The 19,149-nt window shown below is 43.1% G+C and overlaps 1 protein-coding gene across 2 annotated transcripts in view; it reads right to left on the bottom strand.

The window, feature by feature from the left end:
- The window catches only part of RNF128 (ring finger protein 128), a 651,941-nt gene that overhangs the window by 311,250 nt on the left and 321,542 nt on the right, over window positions 1-19,149 (bottom strand). The window contains exon 1 of one of the 2 annotated variants that reach the window (XM_085608032.1): window positions 18,069-18,801. The exons of the other annotated variant lie outside the window; for it this stretch is intronic. Within the exon in view, the coding sequence (XP_085464158.1) occupies window positions 18,069-18,474 (406 nt within the window). The 5' untranslated portion in view covers window positions 18,475-18,801. Of the gene's footprint in view, window positions 1-18,068; window positions 18,802-19,149 lie in introns of those variants that run through there. 2 annotated transcript variants of the gene reach the window in all.

A 19,149-nucleotide genomic window follows, 5' to 3' on the forward strand; every position in this document is an offset into this window, starting at 1 on the left:
TTACTATGCAGATATGATCTGAAGCTACATACGTAGAAACTCGCCAATTAAGGAGGTATTGCTGCTTTATAGGTATTGTAGCCATTAAGTTTCACCTTCACACAAGTTAATAAGTGCACACTTCAATCACAAACATAGGGTGTGCTGTCAAGAGACAGTGGTGGTGGTGTGCATCACTCCGCCAGAAATAGAAGGCTCAGGTCCAGCGTATTTGTAGGTTGGCTAAAGTATATAAAACATTGGCCCTTTGGTGGAGTCGACTCATCTTGCCATTGTGTTACATTTAGAATCACTCTACCTATAGGACTCCGGACATGGCAAGGCGACGGACAATTACGGTACATGAATTCACAACGGTCACAGCAGTAAATACGCCACTGGAGAGATGCGTTTTGCAGCACTCTGCTCTTCCTTCTTGAATGGTGCTCGTATCTGGGTCATTTTCCAGACATAAAACATTGGAGGATTGGGCATGCAGGGCAGAACTGTACAACAGTAGCGCCTTCTAAATTCTACCTCTATGACTGAGGCAATGTCTTTGCAGTACTTTTCACTATTGAAAGATTGCCTCTTCTTCCTTCCTGTGTGTTCTGAACACTCGCTCTATTTTTTTTTTGCATGTGCAGCAATCTGCCTGTAAGTGATAGAGTCTAGGTAACCTCGGTTCCCAATCCCACCATACCACTGCCATCGGGATTTTCACTCTAATGCGGGTTCCTCAACGTAGCATCCACTGGGGAGGTGAGAGGATACTCTACTTACAGTTTCTTCACCAAATACTTCACACCTGCGGGCTTGCATTCCAGTGTAAGGTACTAGTTGCCCATGTCTTGCCTCCCTAACCCTGCATTCACCAAGCCCACTCCCATAGCGGGCTGCCTTATGAATAACCTATTCCCCTCCTTCTTTCCCAGTTTCTCCATTTATTCCTGACATGCTCTGCACAGATAATGACTCTTTATCTAAAGACACAGCAAATAGAGGCTTAACATGCCAAGTCACATGCTGAGCAAGGGCATGGTCGCTGAGCATATACAATGTGCCAAGTCATTCCTCTCCCACAGCAAAACTCTATCAAGCATCTCGTTATTTTCTCACCAGTGAGTAAGTGACAGCTGGGTACACTTCTCACGGGGAACAACCTTTACATCGCAGTTAGTACACCGCGATGCAGTTACATCGCAATCGTTACAACGACTGCATGTTACCACGCCATGCCATTACAACGCAAGTCTTTACATCGACTTGCGCTACATGGCGTGCCAACATTACAAATAGTGTAGTTTACTATCCCAACACCTTCCCTACTGTTAAGTGGACTGGAGTTGGAATAGTAAATTACGCTTTTCTAATGTTAGCACACCATCTAGTGCAAGTCGATGTAAAGACTTGCGTTGTAAAGGCATGGCATGGTAACATCGCAGTCGCGATGTAACGGTACGCGTTGTAAAAACTCGCGTTGTAACATCGTACATCCCTACTCACTCCTTAACCAAGGTACAAACTCTACCTATGTAAATAACAGCCCTACCAGATTTATATGTGACCGATTGTATGTCCACCCAAAATTTGCTTTTAAAAATACATCACTATTGGATAGCTTATATTATAGTTTCTAAAAAGTAGACAAACATAGGGGGTTCTATCTGCAGACCCCATCTCTGCAACCCATAAGAAAACCACTCTTTGGGTCAGTTTTACCCTTCATCAAAACAACAAATGCTCCCCAACAGACCTGATAGCTTATTTCAATGCACAATCTTACCACGCTGCTGCCTGTACTCTACCAGTACTCTTCCAGCAAAATATGAGGATCAGCGCCATCAGTAGAGACAGCAGACAAGGAGGGGGTTTTACTTTTATAGTTTCCCGATTTGAACGGACGCTTGTGGTGAAAAATCTGCCATTTCATGTACGAGAATTTCTAACATCAATTACTGCATGGGTGGCATTATCTAATACCCGAGCTCAAACATTTAAAAATATTTTAAAATGATTTACCTGCTTGGAAATAGATAATGAATAGGAATTACTTTTTTTTTTTAATTCACATAAGATAGTTTTGCTTTGAACTCTCTCTTAATTGTAGGGGGGGAGCATAAACATAATAAAATCCTTGTCTGAAACATTTGGACTAAAGAACCACAAATTTAAAAAAATCAGCCATCTTAGACACTTTCACCGCTTTCAAAAATAACACCGCCCCAATTGCAACCTCCTAACCACTGTCAAGTAAAGAACACACCCAAAGCTCAAACTCCTAACAACTGCCAAAGAAAATTCGTTAGCAACCTTCCAAGGATAGCTAACTCCACCATACCCTGATAATCCAGCCCCATCTTATGCTTTTTACACTACGGTCCATTCTCACACTTCAGATTAGGCACCCATCAAGCCTCTATGCATGAAGAGGGTGGGAGGAGGGAGGTAAACCTGCTGGAATGAGGTAGGTGAGTATTGAGTACTAAACAACTCGACCGGTGGACTACCGAAAGCAAACTAGAGTGAGTGGATATAAGAATTGTGGTTTCGCATAACAGGCTAAATGCAGACGACCGCGAGCTTTTCATCCAGCCAGATGCTTGATTTATTTGGTTTACAGGGCATTCTCAAATCCTTCATTCATTCAAAGCCTTGAATGGCTGGAAAATAATTAAATAAATATCTATTCCAAAATAAGCAGTTTGTAAATCAAGCCATGAAATAGATCGTTGAGCCAAAGTTTTTAGTCAGTTACATACAGAACGCCTAAAATCTATCATTAATATCAAAGTCCAACAGAAGAAACACCATCAACAAGCAATAAGGCAGATGTGGTAGCAAAAAACCAACAACTGCTTCGCCGAATTGCAAACACCAGCTTCCTGGCCAAGAGTCTGTTTACAAGACGAGACACTATGTTTATAGGAGTTAGCAAACAGAGGTGGACACCTCACAGGCAGCAAACATTCAACCCACCTGTGAACGTTTCAATCAGTCCTTCAGCGGCTTCCAGGCAAAACCATCTGTGAATGCACAAAGGTTGCACTTCACATATGCCAGATCATCGGAGTGCCCCTTTTCAATGTTTGCTCACCTTTACTCTTAAATAATTTTTCTTTGCACAGAAACACCTGGAGGGCATTTGCAAAGCAACCCAAGACACTTTACCCAGTAAAAGTTCAATTGCGAGTGTAGCAAATTTGCCTCTTAGCACACTATGTCCCACTACCACTCCTCAGTAAATGAAGAGGTTACACAGCAAACAAAATGCCTAGTTGGGCTGTAACAGGCACTTCTTTATGGACGCTCACAAGGCCACACTACTGACCAACACAGAATCACTTTATGCAATTTGTCCTAAAAATAAACTGAAATATAACATCATGAACAAGGAAACCCCTATCCCAGTACCACAGGCTATTGAGAATGTTAGAGAAAAGCACAACACTCCCTCCACAAATGCCTACCACGTGCCAAAGGTCAAACTAAACAGCTGGCCAAGCATTATTTGTGACACTCTCTAAAGTCATTACCTCAAGATTGGAAATTGAAGTCATTCAGTCAGCAAACAGGTATTTGTAGGTCATGCATCAATTTTTATTTCCAGATGTAAGTAAGAATACCTGGAAATGTAACCGCTACGCTTAGAAGTTCAAAAGCAGTGCGCAATTTGATGGTTTAATGACACATGGCCATACTTTCCTTTCCGTGTACCTCACAACTTTCCTGGAATAACCAATCCATGCTTTGAAACATTAGCTAGATCTTCAAACACCACAATTCTTGGTATGATCATGGTGATTGGTTCTAATGAACACAATTACAGAGTTGTGATTTGTTCTTTTTGGCGATGTGGACAAAATTAATGCAGATATGCTCTAAAAACTGAATGCAAATATAATTTGCTAATGACCCAGCACCAGCTAATCTATACTTTCTACCACTCAAGATCTTGGGAAACGATCAACCAAAAAGATGTGTGAAAGCATAGAGAGAATGAGACAAAATCTTTCAAAATTTGCTCCAGTCCCAATAAACCATAAAGAATGGGGTCAGTATTTTACCCAGTAACTACTCGTTTCACGCTGAGGAGTAAATTGGTAAGTATTCTTGATTCTGAGACAAAGGAATCGGTCTAGTGATATTTCCTACCCAAGGTATTTTGAAATATGGTCAAATGAAAGGCGTGAGCCATTCCATCGCTTTAAAGTTGCTATCGATGTGATTGTGAAATGACAATAAGCATGATGCAGCCACTATAATCAGAGTTATGTGCAATGGGAGTTCTTCACATGAAAACAATGGAGCAGCCCCAAATTATTCAAGCAGACAGATAAATGCGAGGACAATACTAGACTAACCAGTTAATCTTAGTACTCGTCTAACCTGATATCTACTTTTTTGTCTTAGACAAACTCACACCCATTTATTTATCCAAGCTAATAAGTACCTATAGAAATAAATAACATGCTGTATATGTTAGCACAAATTAAAAGAAGGCACAGTACATATTACACAAAGTCCATTAGGAGTTTCCGTCCACGTGCAGGGTACACCCTCACTAATACCATGAACTTGTGTTTATGCGTTCAGGTTTATTTGCTTCCATTTTGAGATGAAAGGGATAGGTGCAACAGGCTCGTCACTGCCTACACTGGTGTCAGGCGGTAACTTGTCAACAGCCCTTCCTACACTATACACTCGCACATTCAACCCTGGCCAATAATTCCTGAGAAATAGCAGTTACCGCCCCTTGCGGGCCATTAGCCGAATATGCACTGACAAGTACGGTTAGAAACAATTTTCACATTGTTTCAATCTCGAACTTGAAAATTGCAGATGAATTTGAATAAAGGCAACCCTCTGTTCCTAGCAAGCGCGACCTCCATGGCGGAGGGAGAGACCAGATGTCCTTTAAAATAAAATGTGGTAACCAGTTAATGCTCCCATTTTCCAGTTCTGTGCTTTACTTTAATAATGTGGAGCAATTGCACCAACATACCAGAAAACAGTGATTGGTATATTTAAAGTCCAGGCCTGGGATACCCGAGGACACGGAGTCATCAAGTGACATTAAGAGCATGGAGCTGCTGACTTTGGAGCTGGGGAACCAGGTTTGAGACTCCGAGTTGGCTCAGAATCCTGCAATACTAGGCAGATTACATTGGGCCTGATTACGAGTTTGGCGGACAGGGTTACACAGTCACCAAAGTGACGGATATTCCATGTGCCGTATTACAAGATCCACTGCATATAAGGGAATTGTAATTTGGCGAATGGGATATCTGACACGTTTGTGTTGGAGTAACCCTCTCCGCCAAACTCTTAATCAGGCCATCAATCTACCCATGCCTACAAAAAATTAATGTGTCCTTGTGTAATGTAACTGGTACTTATGTAAAGCGGTCCAATACCTTCGGGTTGAGTTTGCGTTATTCAAAACTGCAACAAAAAAAGTGTTCACCTAAAGGGCAACATCTTGAAAAAAAAGGCCCAGGTTAAAACGATTGTAGCCCCAGTGCTAACGTAAAGCTTCAAAACAATACACAAAAATACCACCTAAGCAAGTAATTTCCTCATGCCAATACGGTTTTTTGTAACAGCCTTTATGATTTTAAGAATCTGGTCCGCAAGATAAGAAAATCTCATTTAGGTTATATTATATTCATTAAATAATGAAGCACTGTAATCTGGTGGAAATTGCACTGGAGAGAAGTAGACCACAGTGTACAGCAGGAGCCCTAAAAAAACAGACAAAAAGCTAAAACTGGTCAAGAAGAAACTTAGGGCCAGGTGTATGAACATATTTCATTTGTGGAAACCAGTCACATATTGTACAAAGAACTTTTGCAAATTAAATTAGATTTTGCGAGCTGATCTATGCCCCTATACGATGGATCGCAAAATAAGGATTTGTAGTGGATCACAATTTGACCTACATCATTAAAATGCATGAGATAGGTTGTAAATTGTGACTCATGTCGCTTGAAGGCCATCACAGGGATGGTGATGTCTGTGATTACCTTTAAATAAAGTATTCTGATTTCATATAAGTGAAGTCCATTTTCCTTAAAGAAAAACGGGCTACGCATAGAAAAGTAGTATTTTTTTAAAATTATTTTTTACAAGCATTCTTATGAGTTAGCAGTGTACTCCCGAACCACCGCCTATTACAAAACAAACCTTTTCAGTCATTCACACTTTCACGCTTTGCAAATGCGTTGCCTCCTCCTTTGAGGAATCAGCAAGTTTTCAATGGTTTGACCATTAATATACTACATACTGAATACAAGGGGCGACCTGAATAAGTCTATTCAAATTAGCAAATCAGTATTCATTTTTAAAACCCATTTTCTGATTCAGTAATCCTTTATGGAATCGCAAACGAATTTAGTGAATATCAAGACCCCTTTTGTGGTTGCAAACCCAGTGATTTTGCAAATTGTAAAGTTTGCAACTACAAAATGGATTAGTACATCGGACCTTAAATTATTTGAACTTGTAAAGTGTGCAGCTGTTTTCTTATGGAACATTAGGACCAGCTTCAAAAAGAAGCCACTGATTATCCACTTAATTTCTGGAACAGCCATAGACCGGTTACCTAATTGGGCAGTAAAACAACCCGAGGCGAGTGCCAACAGTCCGCAACCTATAGCTTCCTGCACTTTAGTCGCACTGTGCAACCTGAACGACTAATGATCATTGTAGGACATCAAACCCCATCTCTCCTTTTCAGTTTGAGCAAATACTTTTTCAAAGCACGCTTTTTGGGTTATTTGGCAAGATGAAGGGAAATGGTGAAGAGTACAACAAGTACAAATGTCTCCCGTGTGTTTGCAGATTTTACATCTTAAATATTTATAAAATATGTTCAGCCGTCTAAAAAAATTCACGTTTAAGGAGATGCTCGAGGGGGTCATCAAGTGGTTGAAAAGATAATGGTATCTGCACTGTTGGTGGGCGGAATTTGCGAAAGTGACTTTCGCAAATTATCGCGAAAATGTTTCATCTCCGCAAACACGCGGAAATATCGCTAAGATGCAGTAGTTTTTTTCCCACCCGTTCGCGGTATTTTCGGCATGGTCGCGGCTCGCCAACTTACCCATGCGGTTGCTTGCGGGCGCGGCCATCTTGTTTTCACTCTTCTCGCGGTGCAGGATCGCGAGAAGAAAGACGTGATCACGCGACCAATGAGATTACTGCGGTCGCGAGACAGCGCAAATGGCTACCAACAATCCAACATCTTGTGGAGAACGCGACTGGATCGGGAAAACTTGTCGGTGAACGCGGGGATTCAGGTAAGGCAATCGCGCGCGCGAATGCATTATTTTACAGCGTGAGCAAGAACCAAATTATCGCTAAGCTGCGGAATGCGGAAATTGACATTTTCGCGCTCTCCGCGGAACGCGAAAATGTCAAATTATCGCAATTTCCACGAGCGGAACGGAAATGTAGCCCATGCCTAGTCCAGATATACTCTAATGGGCTACTTTACAGGGGACTAGCAAGTTGTGGATGACCAGACCCATAACAATATGTGGTGGCAGACATTACAGAACTCCGAGACATGGTCCCTGCATCCTGAAAATGAATTATTTATCCGTTAGCGGGCATGGTTAGCACACCACGTGGGGTGGTCCTAAAGGGAACCCTGTCTTGATTGGCTGGGCACAATATTGAGAACATGTTGTGGTAGCTACTACAGGGCTCTGGGACAGGGTCCCTATTAGAATGCATTGTAAATTTTAGTGCATGTCACGTTTTGAGGGTCACAAAATGGTGCACATATAAAAAGGACAATAGAGTGAGTAAAATCTATCATCTTTTATATGTGCACCTTTTTGTGACCCTCAAAATGTGCTATGCACAAAACTTTACAATAGTGAGTACAATATAAATATGTTATTGGTGATAGCATAGCAATTTTAGAAATGGTAGGTTGCTCCAAGGTGATTTTACCCTGAGAAAATTGCTGACTGTCTGCTGGATTTGATGAACCATGTTTGAAGAAAACAGTTTTCGTGGAAGCTTTTATCAGAGGTTATGGAAGGTGCTGCAGGAGCTAAAATGAGAGCACATTTTCTATTCGGAGTAAAACAGGTAGCTCTAATAGTAGTAGCCTGTCAGTGGATTCACTAGGGTTCTATTGCAGCTTTAGGTTTTCTGATGAACAACTAGTGTGTTAACATTCTGTTTTCATGACAAAACTGTGGCACACCTGAATCTATCTAAATAGAACCAAAACTGTAAAACATTTCCTTTAGAACAAAATGAGGAGGTTCATTGTGTCATAGAAATTATGGTTCGTGCTCTAGAACGCTAAAATGAAGACATATTCTAGGAGTTCTCAATATCTTCCTTGTCTATTTCAGTAAAACATTCTGACATGCTACAAAACATGTAATTTCAATTCCAGCAGCAGGCTGTCAGTCAACTCTTATGATCAACTTCAATTTTACCACAAAGTTCTGATTGAGCAACTAAAGTGCTAACATTCTGTACTTATGATAAAAGTGTAGCACACACGAATGGTATCTTGCTGAAATCAAAGTTGCAAAACAAAGGATTTCCTACAGAGATACCGCAGTTAATGAAAAAATGTGGGAGGTCATACAAATTATGGTAAGTGCTCTATAAAGCTAAAATGATCTCACAATTACTTGGAGTTCTCCAAATATCTTCCTCATCCCTTTCAGGGAATGATTTTGACATGCAGCCAAACATGGACTTACAACACCAGCAGCAGTCTGTCAGTTAACTCCCTAGTAATCAACTGCAGCGTCATCACACAATTCTAAAGAACAACAGTAACGCACTCCTTAATGCCAATTTTTGGAATATGAATTGTTGAATGTAAAGCATTTACTGGAGAGCAGGCTGACATGGACGTCAATTAGGGACCGCCAGGGGTCGTTGGCCTCAGAGGTGGTAAAATCAGTACCAAAACAGGCCTCAAAAAATGTAATTGCTACCTCGAAAAATGTACTCGCTACTGCGCTAGGACGAGGGAGGCTAAAACATCTAGTCCACACAGATTAGGTGCTCTATCACTTTACCAGAGTCAGGGGAAAGCGGATCTGCAAAAAATACTAATGGCCAGTCCGTAGGGCTCAGAAACAGATGTCTTGATTAGCTTTTTGCAGCTCTGGCTCAGGCTGGAGTGACCGCGCATTAATAAGGCAATCAGAGGGCTACTCACTACTGTGTTTTCCACGTAGTGTCTACATATTTGAATATACCGCTTTACGACTGGATAATTCCACCAGCAAGGGCAGGCAACACAGCCTGGCGACACACAAGCTACCCCAACTGTTTAGTGTGCGCAGCAAGTCGGTGCTTGGTCCTACACTAACTAATGGTGGTGGCAGAGTCGCGCTGCAGCTCGTATCTGTAGCGCATCAATTAAGCAGAAGTTGAAAGCGGGAATTGAAGAAACCTGTTGCAGCGATGGTGGGGTGCTTGGCAGAGTTTCTGTATCACACATTGCCTGCCCCTGACATTTGTGGGTCCTGTGTAAACTGCGGCCTGAATTAGTAAGAACTGCCACCCCCCAGGGGCTGCAAGGATGATCGAAATTATAGAGGCAGTACAGATGCAGAGTTACCCGCATCTGTAAGAGCAGAGCCCGGAAGCAAAACTACATATACGAACTGTGCCACTAGTGTGCAACTTCAAAGCTGGAAACGAGTCTTCTACACCACCCCATTCCACCCCCCACCAATGTCTAGCTCCCGGTCTCTCACTCTCCTAGCTCCACATGCACATGTCCTCGTCTTCTTCAAACTGCTGCTGTCCTCAGAATGCCTTCTGCCAGCCATCCACGCAAACTTGAAGGACCCTCATACACACAGTCACTTCCACACAAAGACTGCCCTCCATTTGGATTTTGCTTTACGTACACTCTCCATGCCCGGCCTCCACTCACTGCCCCTGATAACCCAGCACAATGCTCCTTCCACCCCACGCTCTGCCTAATATCCTACACACATTGCTCTTACCACTCACTGACCATCACACACACGTACTTTCCAAGCACTGTTCACCTTGACTTGCACCATAAACGTAGCACCTGCCCTATAAGCAGTGCCAGGTATTCCTGTGCAATAAACTCCAGTCCAGTTGGCCTTTGTACACAATGTAGGATCTCTGCCACTAACTTTCTACCCACACCTTTATATATCCTGCCCCATGTGCCCTAAACATACAATCTCTGCTCAGGTCATGTGAAGGATTTGCTTTTTCAGCACCTTTGAGTGTCCAGTGTCTTGCCCTCTGTCCCTTCCTCAGCTGCTTCCTCTCACCTTCTAGCATCTCTCTCCATCTCGCTTGGCCTCTCAGTGGCTCCTTCCCTACAGCTCCTCTGCACCCTCGGCCTGCGCCCGCAGCCTTTCCTGGTGTAGCACCGGTGCCCTCTGTGTGCTCTCCTCAGCTCCTCCTGCCGCCACCTTCTTGTCTGCTGCCTCACCTAGGTGGGTTCACTGAACACCGGGAGAGGACAGGCCGTTGAGGGGGGCTCAGTCCCTTTCTAGTCCCGAGCCTCAACCATCCGTGCGGCCGCCATTTATTAATAATACCTCATCCCTTGCAAGTAAGTACTGGCTGAGAATCTCAGGACAGCATTACCCGGGTTCGCAGGTAAGGAGAGAACCTACAGCCCGTTATTCAGCTATGCTATGCTGCGATTTGTTATACTACAGTAAGAGAGGCACTGCGGTGCAGTGAAGATATATTTAGCTATGCTCTGCAATCCTATGTTATACTATAGCATGTTATTCTCCGATAAGCTGTGCCTTGGCATGTTTTGTCGTAGTGTTGTGTGACATGCTAGGGTGTACTATGATAATGTGGTACAATATGGTTTGCGATATCATTTCATGTCATAGCATGCTTTGATGGTATGTTAAAATCAATTAGGTTATAGGACGTGAGGCTATGCTGTAGTGTGTTTGCTATTCACTGCCATGTTGTGTTGTACTATGGCATGTTATTTTAATGTGTTGCTTTGTTCTAGCATGGCGTATACTGTGCTACAGTGGGCTATGCTGTTCCATTTTATATGCCATGGAATGGTATGCCATGTTATGTTACACGATGTTGAGCGATGCTGGTATGTTATGTTGTTTCGTTTGGTTGTGGTATTTTCAGATACAACATCTTAGTCCATCCTTTGTTATATTGAACTTCTCCTATATTATGCTTTGTTATGATTCTTCCTACAAAGTTTTAAATCGTCAAATGTCATGTTACGTATAGCGTGCGACCAAGTGGTATACTAATGGTATGTTGCCAGCATTTGTCTGGTGCATTGCTGCTAGCTGGATGGCTTTGTAGCACTTTAAGGAGTTTGGGAATAGCATGTTATGCTATTGTGTGTTGTATTGAAGCATGCTGCTTGGACTTGGTATGCTCGGTCCTGAAAAGTGGAAGAGTAGTTTAAAGATAGAGGATTCTAAAGGGTGCGCATGTCTGGGTCAGGAGGCGGATAAGTGCCAGGGATGCCCAACTCAGTCTCTCATTCTTTTGTGAAGATGCCCTTGATTGGACACCAGTAAAAGTGTTGCCACTCCACGATGGACAATATGTTGTGCTGTTGGGGGGTGGGGGCTTGGAGGTTAACCCTGTTGGTAACCATTTTGATATGGAGTCTGTGCTGGACTCAGTGTTTTGCAGCATGTGGTTCCTCACTTCTTCAAGGTGTCTCCACTTTTTAACTGCCCACAAAATGATGAGATGTGCTTAGAGAAATTGAGCCAGGCATTGTGCCCACATGGGAGGCATTTAGACAGCCTGCCCCCAAAGAGAATGATGGCCGCCCCCCCCCCCCCCCTAAGAGAGGCTTGGTTTGGTACCCGGCAGATTCGGTATTCTTTTCACGCTCACAGGCTCAGGTTGGTACTCATGTTTCCATTTCTCTAGTGGTTCTGCGCCAGTTGTAGTCTCCTTTGCCTTATGTAACACTTTCTATACAAGGATTTGCACATGTATGATTCATTGTATATGTATGTGATGGATTTGGAAAATGTTGCTTTAGGAGCAGTGATTAATGGAGTCATTTTCAAATGTGGACTGTAAAATCTGCATTTGTAAAGCAAGCATTCATGCCTTTGGGCGTTCTGGCTGTTAAATAAGATGTTTGTTGCTGGTAAGGCATGCTGATGCAGAACAAGCATATTATTGATCAGAAACAAAAACTAATGCAGCACACCCATAGTCTGCGTAAATAGGTCCTACTTAATAACCAGTAATATGGACCATTAGTCATTTGAAGTCAAATAAGTAATTTAACAGCTTATGAAATCATGTATGGCAATCCAAAGTCCAATAAGATATGATGCAAGGTCCACAAGATGTCAGTAGAAGACGTTCTTTTTATTTCTTTAAGAAACCAATATTGCAGATAGAACATAGCCAACACGTGTTTCGTCAGTACTGGTCAGTACTAAAGACTTTCTCAAGGCTAACAATCAATAATGTACTCTTTATTATAGATCTTGTAAACTGGTGAAAAGTTCCTGAAAGATCAGTACATGTATCGTGTAAGATCCACACCATGTAAATGCCTGAAATCAGGGCGATCTTACATATTGAACAAGTATAATGACCAAAAGTAAGGTCAGAAAATAAGCATCGCGGTCATGGTGCGTCAATAACTGCAAATCTTTAAATTTACAAGAAGTAGTCAAACTGGCCGCGCATGCTAACGCTCGCAGGTGAAATGAAATAAGATATTATTGATCAGCACAAGTACTGTGCCAGTGATGTACGATTTTCTGCAGAATGAATTAATGATAGTAAACCCCAAAAGGTTCAATGGATCCACAGGCTTAGAAGTATGTATACCATGTCATTGCAAGGAAGGTTGTTTGGGGAACTTGACCTGCACTAAACAGCACTGTTATCTAAGTTTCAAGATACCCTTGATTAGACACCAGTGAATGTGTAGCCACTCCACAATGGACAAAATGTTGTGCAACGTGTGTGTGTGAGGGCTTGGGGGTTAACCGTGTTCGTAACCATTTTGATACGAGCCTGCGCTGGTCTCAGTGTTTTTGCAACATGTGGTTCCTCACTTCTTCAAGGTGCCTCCATCGTTTAAACTGAGATTTAATGACATGGTACTCTTAGTATCTAAAACAAATAATAAAAGGGAACTTGTTTTGAACATTATAGGCCCATCAACCATCCCATTTTATAAGTTATTTGATAATGGCTGATTTCAACTGGACTAACGTTTTTTCCATTATTGTACACTATTTGATGGGTTCTTAATCAATGCTACATTATCTTAATTGTATACCTGAAGATACTACCTGAAACAATGCATGTAGTTGCATTTTCAATAGAATTTGAAGTATGTCAGGATACTTATTTTGTATCTGTAGAGATTTTCCAGCCTCTGTGTGTTATGCAAGTAACCAAAAGTTAGATGCATAATCCTGTGATAGCACCGAGCCAAAGGTCATGGAATGTCACTTCCTTTGATTTCATGGGGTCAAAAGGTCACATGACATCACTTTCTGTGATGTCATCAGGTCAAATGCCTTGAGAAGTCCCTTCCTGTGACATCAGGGTGGGTAACATGATGTCACTTCCTGTGATTTCACAGGATCAAAGTCTGTTTGATGTCACTTCCTGTGACATCGGAAAGGGGGGGGGGGTTACATGGCATGTGATGTCAAGAGTTCACATTTTGAGGAATCAACATCCAATTAGGCTGAATTAAATGAGCATTGAGATGTTAATGTAGGCATGTAACCACAGGGGTTAAAAAAATGTGAGGGGAGGTTTGAGGTATTAGTGGTTTAGTCTGCATTTAGATACATTCTGAGATTAAAGCAAATACATAATCCCTTGTTCTTTTTGGGCAGAATATAAAAGCTTGTGAATGGCGGCTCTAAGGGACATTTGTACACTGGGTTATGGGAGAGCAGTGAATCATTATACAATTGTGCCCAGAGTATTTTTTAAACAGGACACTATTTGGTAAGTGCCACTCATTTTGGGAGTTACAGGAATGTAAAAAAAAAAAAAAAAACTAATGGCATAACCACAACTTCTTGTTTTTGCCCATCTTCAGATTTAAAGTAAGGAAATATTTCCACATCGCATCAAAGAAATACAGTGAATGATCTCTTTGTGAAGATACTGTCACAAACACACGAGGAAACGCTTAAGGTCACAAGGTTACCACATTCCACACTTGTTTCTTCCACTTGAATAAATGCAAGTCTGTATAAAATACTAATCATTAGTGTCAATTAAGTAGCACCTCAAGAGCTTAACCTACTCTCTAAATAAGCCTAAAAGCTCAGAAGAACAGAAAAGCACTGGCAGAAATCCATTTCAGAAGTTCATCTGAATGACAGGGAAGACTTAGCGTTCAATTCTTCCTAAAACAATAGGATCAATTACTGGACAGTTTCTTCCTCTCTGGGGATTACCCACAGCTCTGGTCATTTATGGGTAGTACTTTGGTAGTCTCGATAGGGGGCTCGGCATTGCCGAGCACCTGCAGCCAAGAGTGACAGAATTAGCCTGGCTATTCTGCAACACGCCAAACCAACTTTCAAATATTGGGCATATGGTAGGTGGAAACTGTGCTACCGGATCTACCAGCCCCCCTAGTTTTACACCCGAGTCGCAGAGACTTGCAGCTGGAAATGAGACATAGCGAGCTATAAACCTTATAGCGCAACGTTGTGCCAATTCTTCCTGAGAAATTGGAACCAGCATTTTGCCTTTAGCAACTTAAGATATTTTTTGGGGGGTGAGATTTTACCGCGCCACGGACTAACAAACTGCAAAAACTCTGCACAAAATGGTAACATTTGAATTAATTGGGTTTTCTCACTTCTTTTACAGTTTGCTTTTGGGGTCTACATGGCCTGTTTACTAGACCTAAAATTAAACCGTTGCTTACAATTAATTCTTCGAAAATGTCACAAATGTCTGATTCCCGAGAAAAAGTATTAGCCGAACTGGCCCCCAAGGCACAAGCACCTGCTTGTTCCTGTGCCTTTCTGAAGCGGAGGGCATAAAACCAGCAAGTAGCCCCTCTACACGTCGTGTTTTGTCCCACCACCAACTTCTCAAGATACAACACCCACACACTTTGTGTAACCAACCAAGCACCTATCTATCACCACAGGTGCTGCTCAACCACTATGCGCAGAACCTCTGCTGGAAGAGGTCAACGGCTACAAACTGGAGATGTGTCCAAACAATGACTGACATAAAGGCCGTTATTAAAAAACACTAACAAAGTCACAAAAGCCAACATGTCCACAAGGAAAATAGAAGGAGGAACAATGACACAGGGCTGGTTATAACATGTTTCCCCTCTCCTAAAGGACCCGTTTCTGAGGGGTTTCTTACTTTTCCTGAACCAATCGTCCCCTTTTGGCTCATATTTCCAATAGTCAGGATCCAGCATAAACTGCAGTTTGTGTACAAATCAGAACGTGCAGACACCAAAACAGAACTTGTCTTTTTCCCTGGCACAATTTTCACCATGACAAAATTTGTGTGGAGAGAAAAAGTTATATTCTAACTTTCATGAATAGAAACAAGGGAAAATATGCAGCGTTCCTGTGTAGTAACCATTTCCCCAACCACAATATTTCCTTGTAATAGGGCATTTATATGAAACAAGCGTCTCCAACTTTGTAATTCTGGCAGCACCTATAGGTCACGACTAAAAAGCGTTGGGAACGGATTCTCTCTCTCTCTATTCCCTTTAACTGCACTTGCATAAGGCATGTCTACTCGGAGGCCCCCAGCTGTCGGCGTGCGCCTGCTCTTCCCATACTTGAGCGGGGGAAGGCCTCAAGCAGCCATTTTTAAAGTTCCATGCAGAGTTTTCGCCCAGGAACATAATGGGGGTGGGATTAGAGAGCGGGCAATCTGTGGCCCTAACTGAAAACACTACCCTTGACAGATATCAAAAACACACCATGCATATTTCAGTGAGTAACCGAATGTCAGGTACATACTACATCAGGCATCTGCTCTGTGTTCAGCACTCTTAATTTGCCTCATAATTAGGGCTCACAATTGTATGTTTTTTTTATTATCATTTCAGTCTGCATTTATCTTATTAGTATTTATTCATATGATGTGTTTTGAGAATAAATGAGTTCTGAAATGGTACATTTCCACATTTATTGAACTTCTAAACATGCACTCATTTTGATGCCCGTCACGTTTTAGCAAATTAATCAGCCAAATATAGTGAGACACTACACCCAGAGGAAAATATTAGCATTATACCAGAAATATATCTCAATATAGGTCTATATTTAGAGAAGTAGCAGCCTATTTTTAACTCTCCATGCGGTCTATGTGCCGGACAGACACTCACAAGAAACACAATTGCCCATATTTTTCCACTTTTAAAAATAAATACAGCCAGGAAAAACATTGTTTTCTGTCTGTATTTATCTGTAAAAATCAGTAAAAGTGTAAAACTGGGAGCCTTATTTATAATACACGGGACCCGCAAGGCCTGTATAAAAGCCTGTCTTTTAATTTATAACAAAATGACGTAGAGGCCCAACTGCAATAAGTTATTACAGTGGAGTTCTGACCCCACAATGCCTACTGCCAGAAGCCAGGGTGAAATGCAGGCCTTGGGGCACAACTACAGTTGCAGATTAAATCAGGAAAGGGGGAATTAATAAAATACCCTCTGCCGTATACTGAGAGGATACTGCAAGTCCCCTCGGAGTTCCATGACCACATAAATGCACTCAGCCTTCTGCCTCGTACCTCCATATGATCATGAACTTCTTGGTGACGTGCAATAGCCTTATGATGTAGGGCAAGGGGTACTTTACCCATATATAATACATAGGAGCTCCTAATCTCCCAAAAATGTAGATTACATTTTCTTATTATAGGCACGCTCTGACGTCGTAACAAGTCTATTACAAAAAAATGATACACTAAAATGCTTGTAATGAGTTATTACAAGTGACTCATGACGTCACAGTGCTCAAACAGCGACCTTCCCTCTGCGTGAAGCAATAGCCGAAGCACTGCGAGCACAGCAGCAGTTTTTAAAATATACCGTCACTTCACAGAGAAAGTACTTGGGACCGCATTCCAACTTCTCCCATTTCCTCTGAAATGGGATGCATTGCGGGCTGTCTAAGGCAGGCTTCAGGAATGAGGGGAACAGGTCCATCTAAAAAACGATGCATCACTTCTTTCGGGGGCGAAGGCTAAAGGAACTTGTTTGTTTGCTCCTCTACTACCTTTCACTCAGTTAAAGTAATTGTTTTTATCTTTTGGATGAGCCAGCACTGCTAATTCATGGAGGTTGCCTTAGCATAGTTACTAAGACCCCCACACCATCATCTACGTCTTTCTTCGTAGCCGGCTGCAGATTACACTTTGGGGCATGTAGTTTTCTATCAAATTGAAAATCTCAACATGCAAGGCACTGTGGGTGAAAGGCAGGACCTGAAGTAGGTGCCACGCATGGCAACTTGTTGGCCATTTAATGTCTTCAAAAGGAGGCAGCAAAGCCAATTTATTATATGGGCTACAATATTACCTTACTGCATACACATTATAAGAATATTGCAAGTCACCTTTGAGTTCAGTGACCAATAAAGGCGATCGACCCGAGGCCTTGTGCCTCTGTCTGAGCACTTAAACTCCTCGGCGACTTACAATAGCCTTACAATGCACAGAAAAGGGTATTTCATCCCATAGATTAGAGGCCTCGTGTGAATGTATAAATTACTGGGACACAAAGGAAACTACCATCCCGAGCTGTAAAGTACTCCTGTGGCAGAGGGGACACCCAGAACCAGTCCTGGCTGAAGAGGTGACAAAACAGCATTCTGGAACTTGCCGTTTAGCTGGGTGTCCCACATAGGTGAGGCTTTTGGTCTGCAGGTATGGCTACTGGATTATATTTTGGGCAGCTGGTCATTTACCACATATACACTGACACTGTTGCAATAAGGGTTTAGGTCGTGTAGTTTTGGGGGTTAATCTCAAGCCCCTGGTGGGCTCGTTGCCTTCAGTGTGGCTCGTCAGCAGGATGGATGACCAGCTGGTGTCAGGTCCACACTCACCTGGGTGGTACATGGTGGTGACGCTGTTTCCGGGCTCGGAATTGAACACCACCACCCCCATAGCGCCCCTGTTGGCTGCGTTCTCAATCTTCTCCCGGAAGGTGCAGACGCCCCGCTGAATTAGCGCTATCCAGGCGCCCTCTGCCGGCGCCGAGAAGTTGGCGCCCAGCGTGCAGGCAGTGTAGCCTTGATCATCCTCGGGCACCGCCACCAGCCCCTGCACCCGCGTCCTCGGCGAGTGCTGGCCGAACATCCCCACCTCCCCCACGTCGGAGCGGGTGTGGTTGTCTATGGTGTAGGTGCAGTTCACGTAGGCCGTCCAGATGGAGGCGTCCGCCCGGGAGCCCGGCAGGGTGCAGGCCGCCAGTATCAGCAGGAGGATCGCCCACATCCCCGTCGGGTGCATCCTACCCGGCGTCCACTCGCTGCCCCGGGGACCGGCTCAAACCAAGAGGGCGGGCAAGGTCCCACTCCCGATCCTGCGCCTCGAACTCGGCTCGAGCTCTTCACACTCCGCGCGCTCCTTCACCTGCTCCAGACTCGGGCTGCGCCGCCTGAACTAGGTGTGGTGCTGCCGCGCGCTCGCTTTCACCGGCAGTCACCTGGCGCTCCCCGCCTCCTTCCTTGCACGTGTAGAAGAAACACCTTTCTTGCACCTTTGAGGAGGCGGAGCCAGTCTCACTGCCTTCTGCTCTAGTGCAATCTTTCACCAGTGCTGTGTGGAAAATGGGGTGAGGGTGTGCGCATGCACCCCCTCCCTTTTTTACAGCTTCTTGACATTTACAGGAAACGTGTTTTACAGGATTGGTCACTTCTGGGGAAACCACAGTTGCGAGTTCCCAGCTTTCCCCCTACATGACAGAAAGTGGCTCATTTTCAGTTCACTTGTTTTACAGAAGGCCAAGGCTTTGAGCGGGAAGTATAAATACCCGCGACATGGGCTTTGCATCTAGACTGAAAAGCATATCCGTCCAACAGGGCACCCCCTCTTTAGAAGATGCGCAATTGTACACGTACGTATTATATTTTTACTTCTCAACACGTAAATTACTGTGAAAGTTGCGATTTTTCATTATAAGAG

The sequence above is a fragment of the Triturus cristatus genome, chromosome 5_2 (assembly GCF_964204655.1).
Source record: "Triturus cristatus chromosome 5_2, aTriCri1.1, whole genome shotgun sequence".
NCBI classification, from domain to species: Eukaryota; Metazoa; Chordata; class Amphibia; order Caudata; family Salamandridae; genus Triturus; species Triturus cristatus.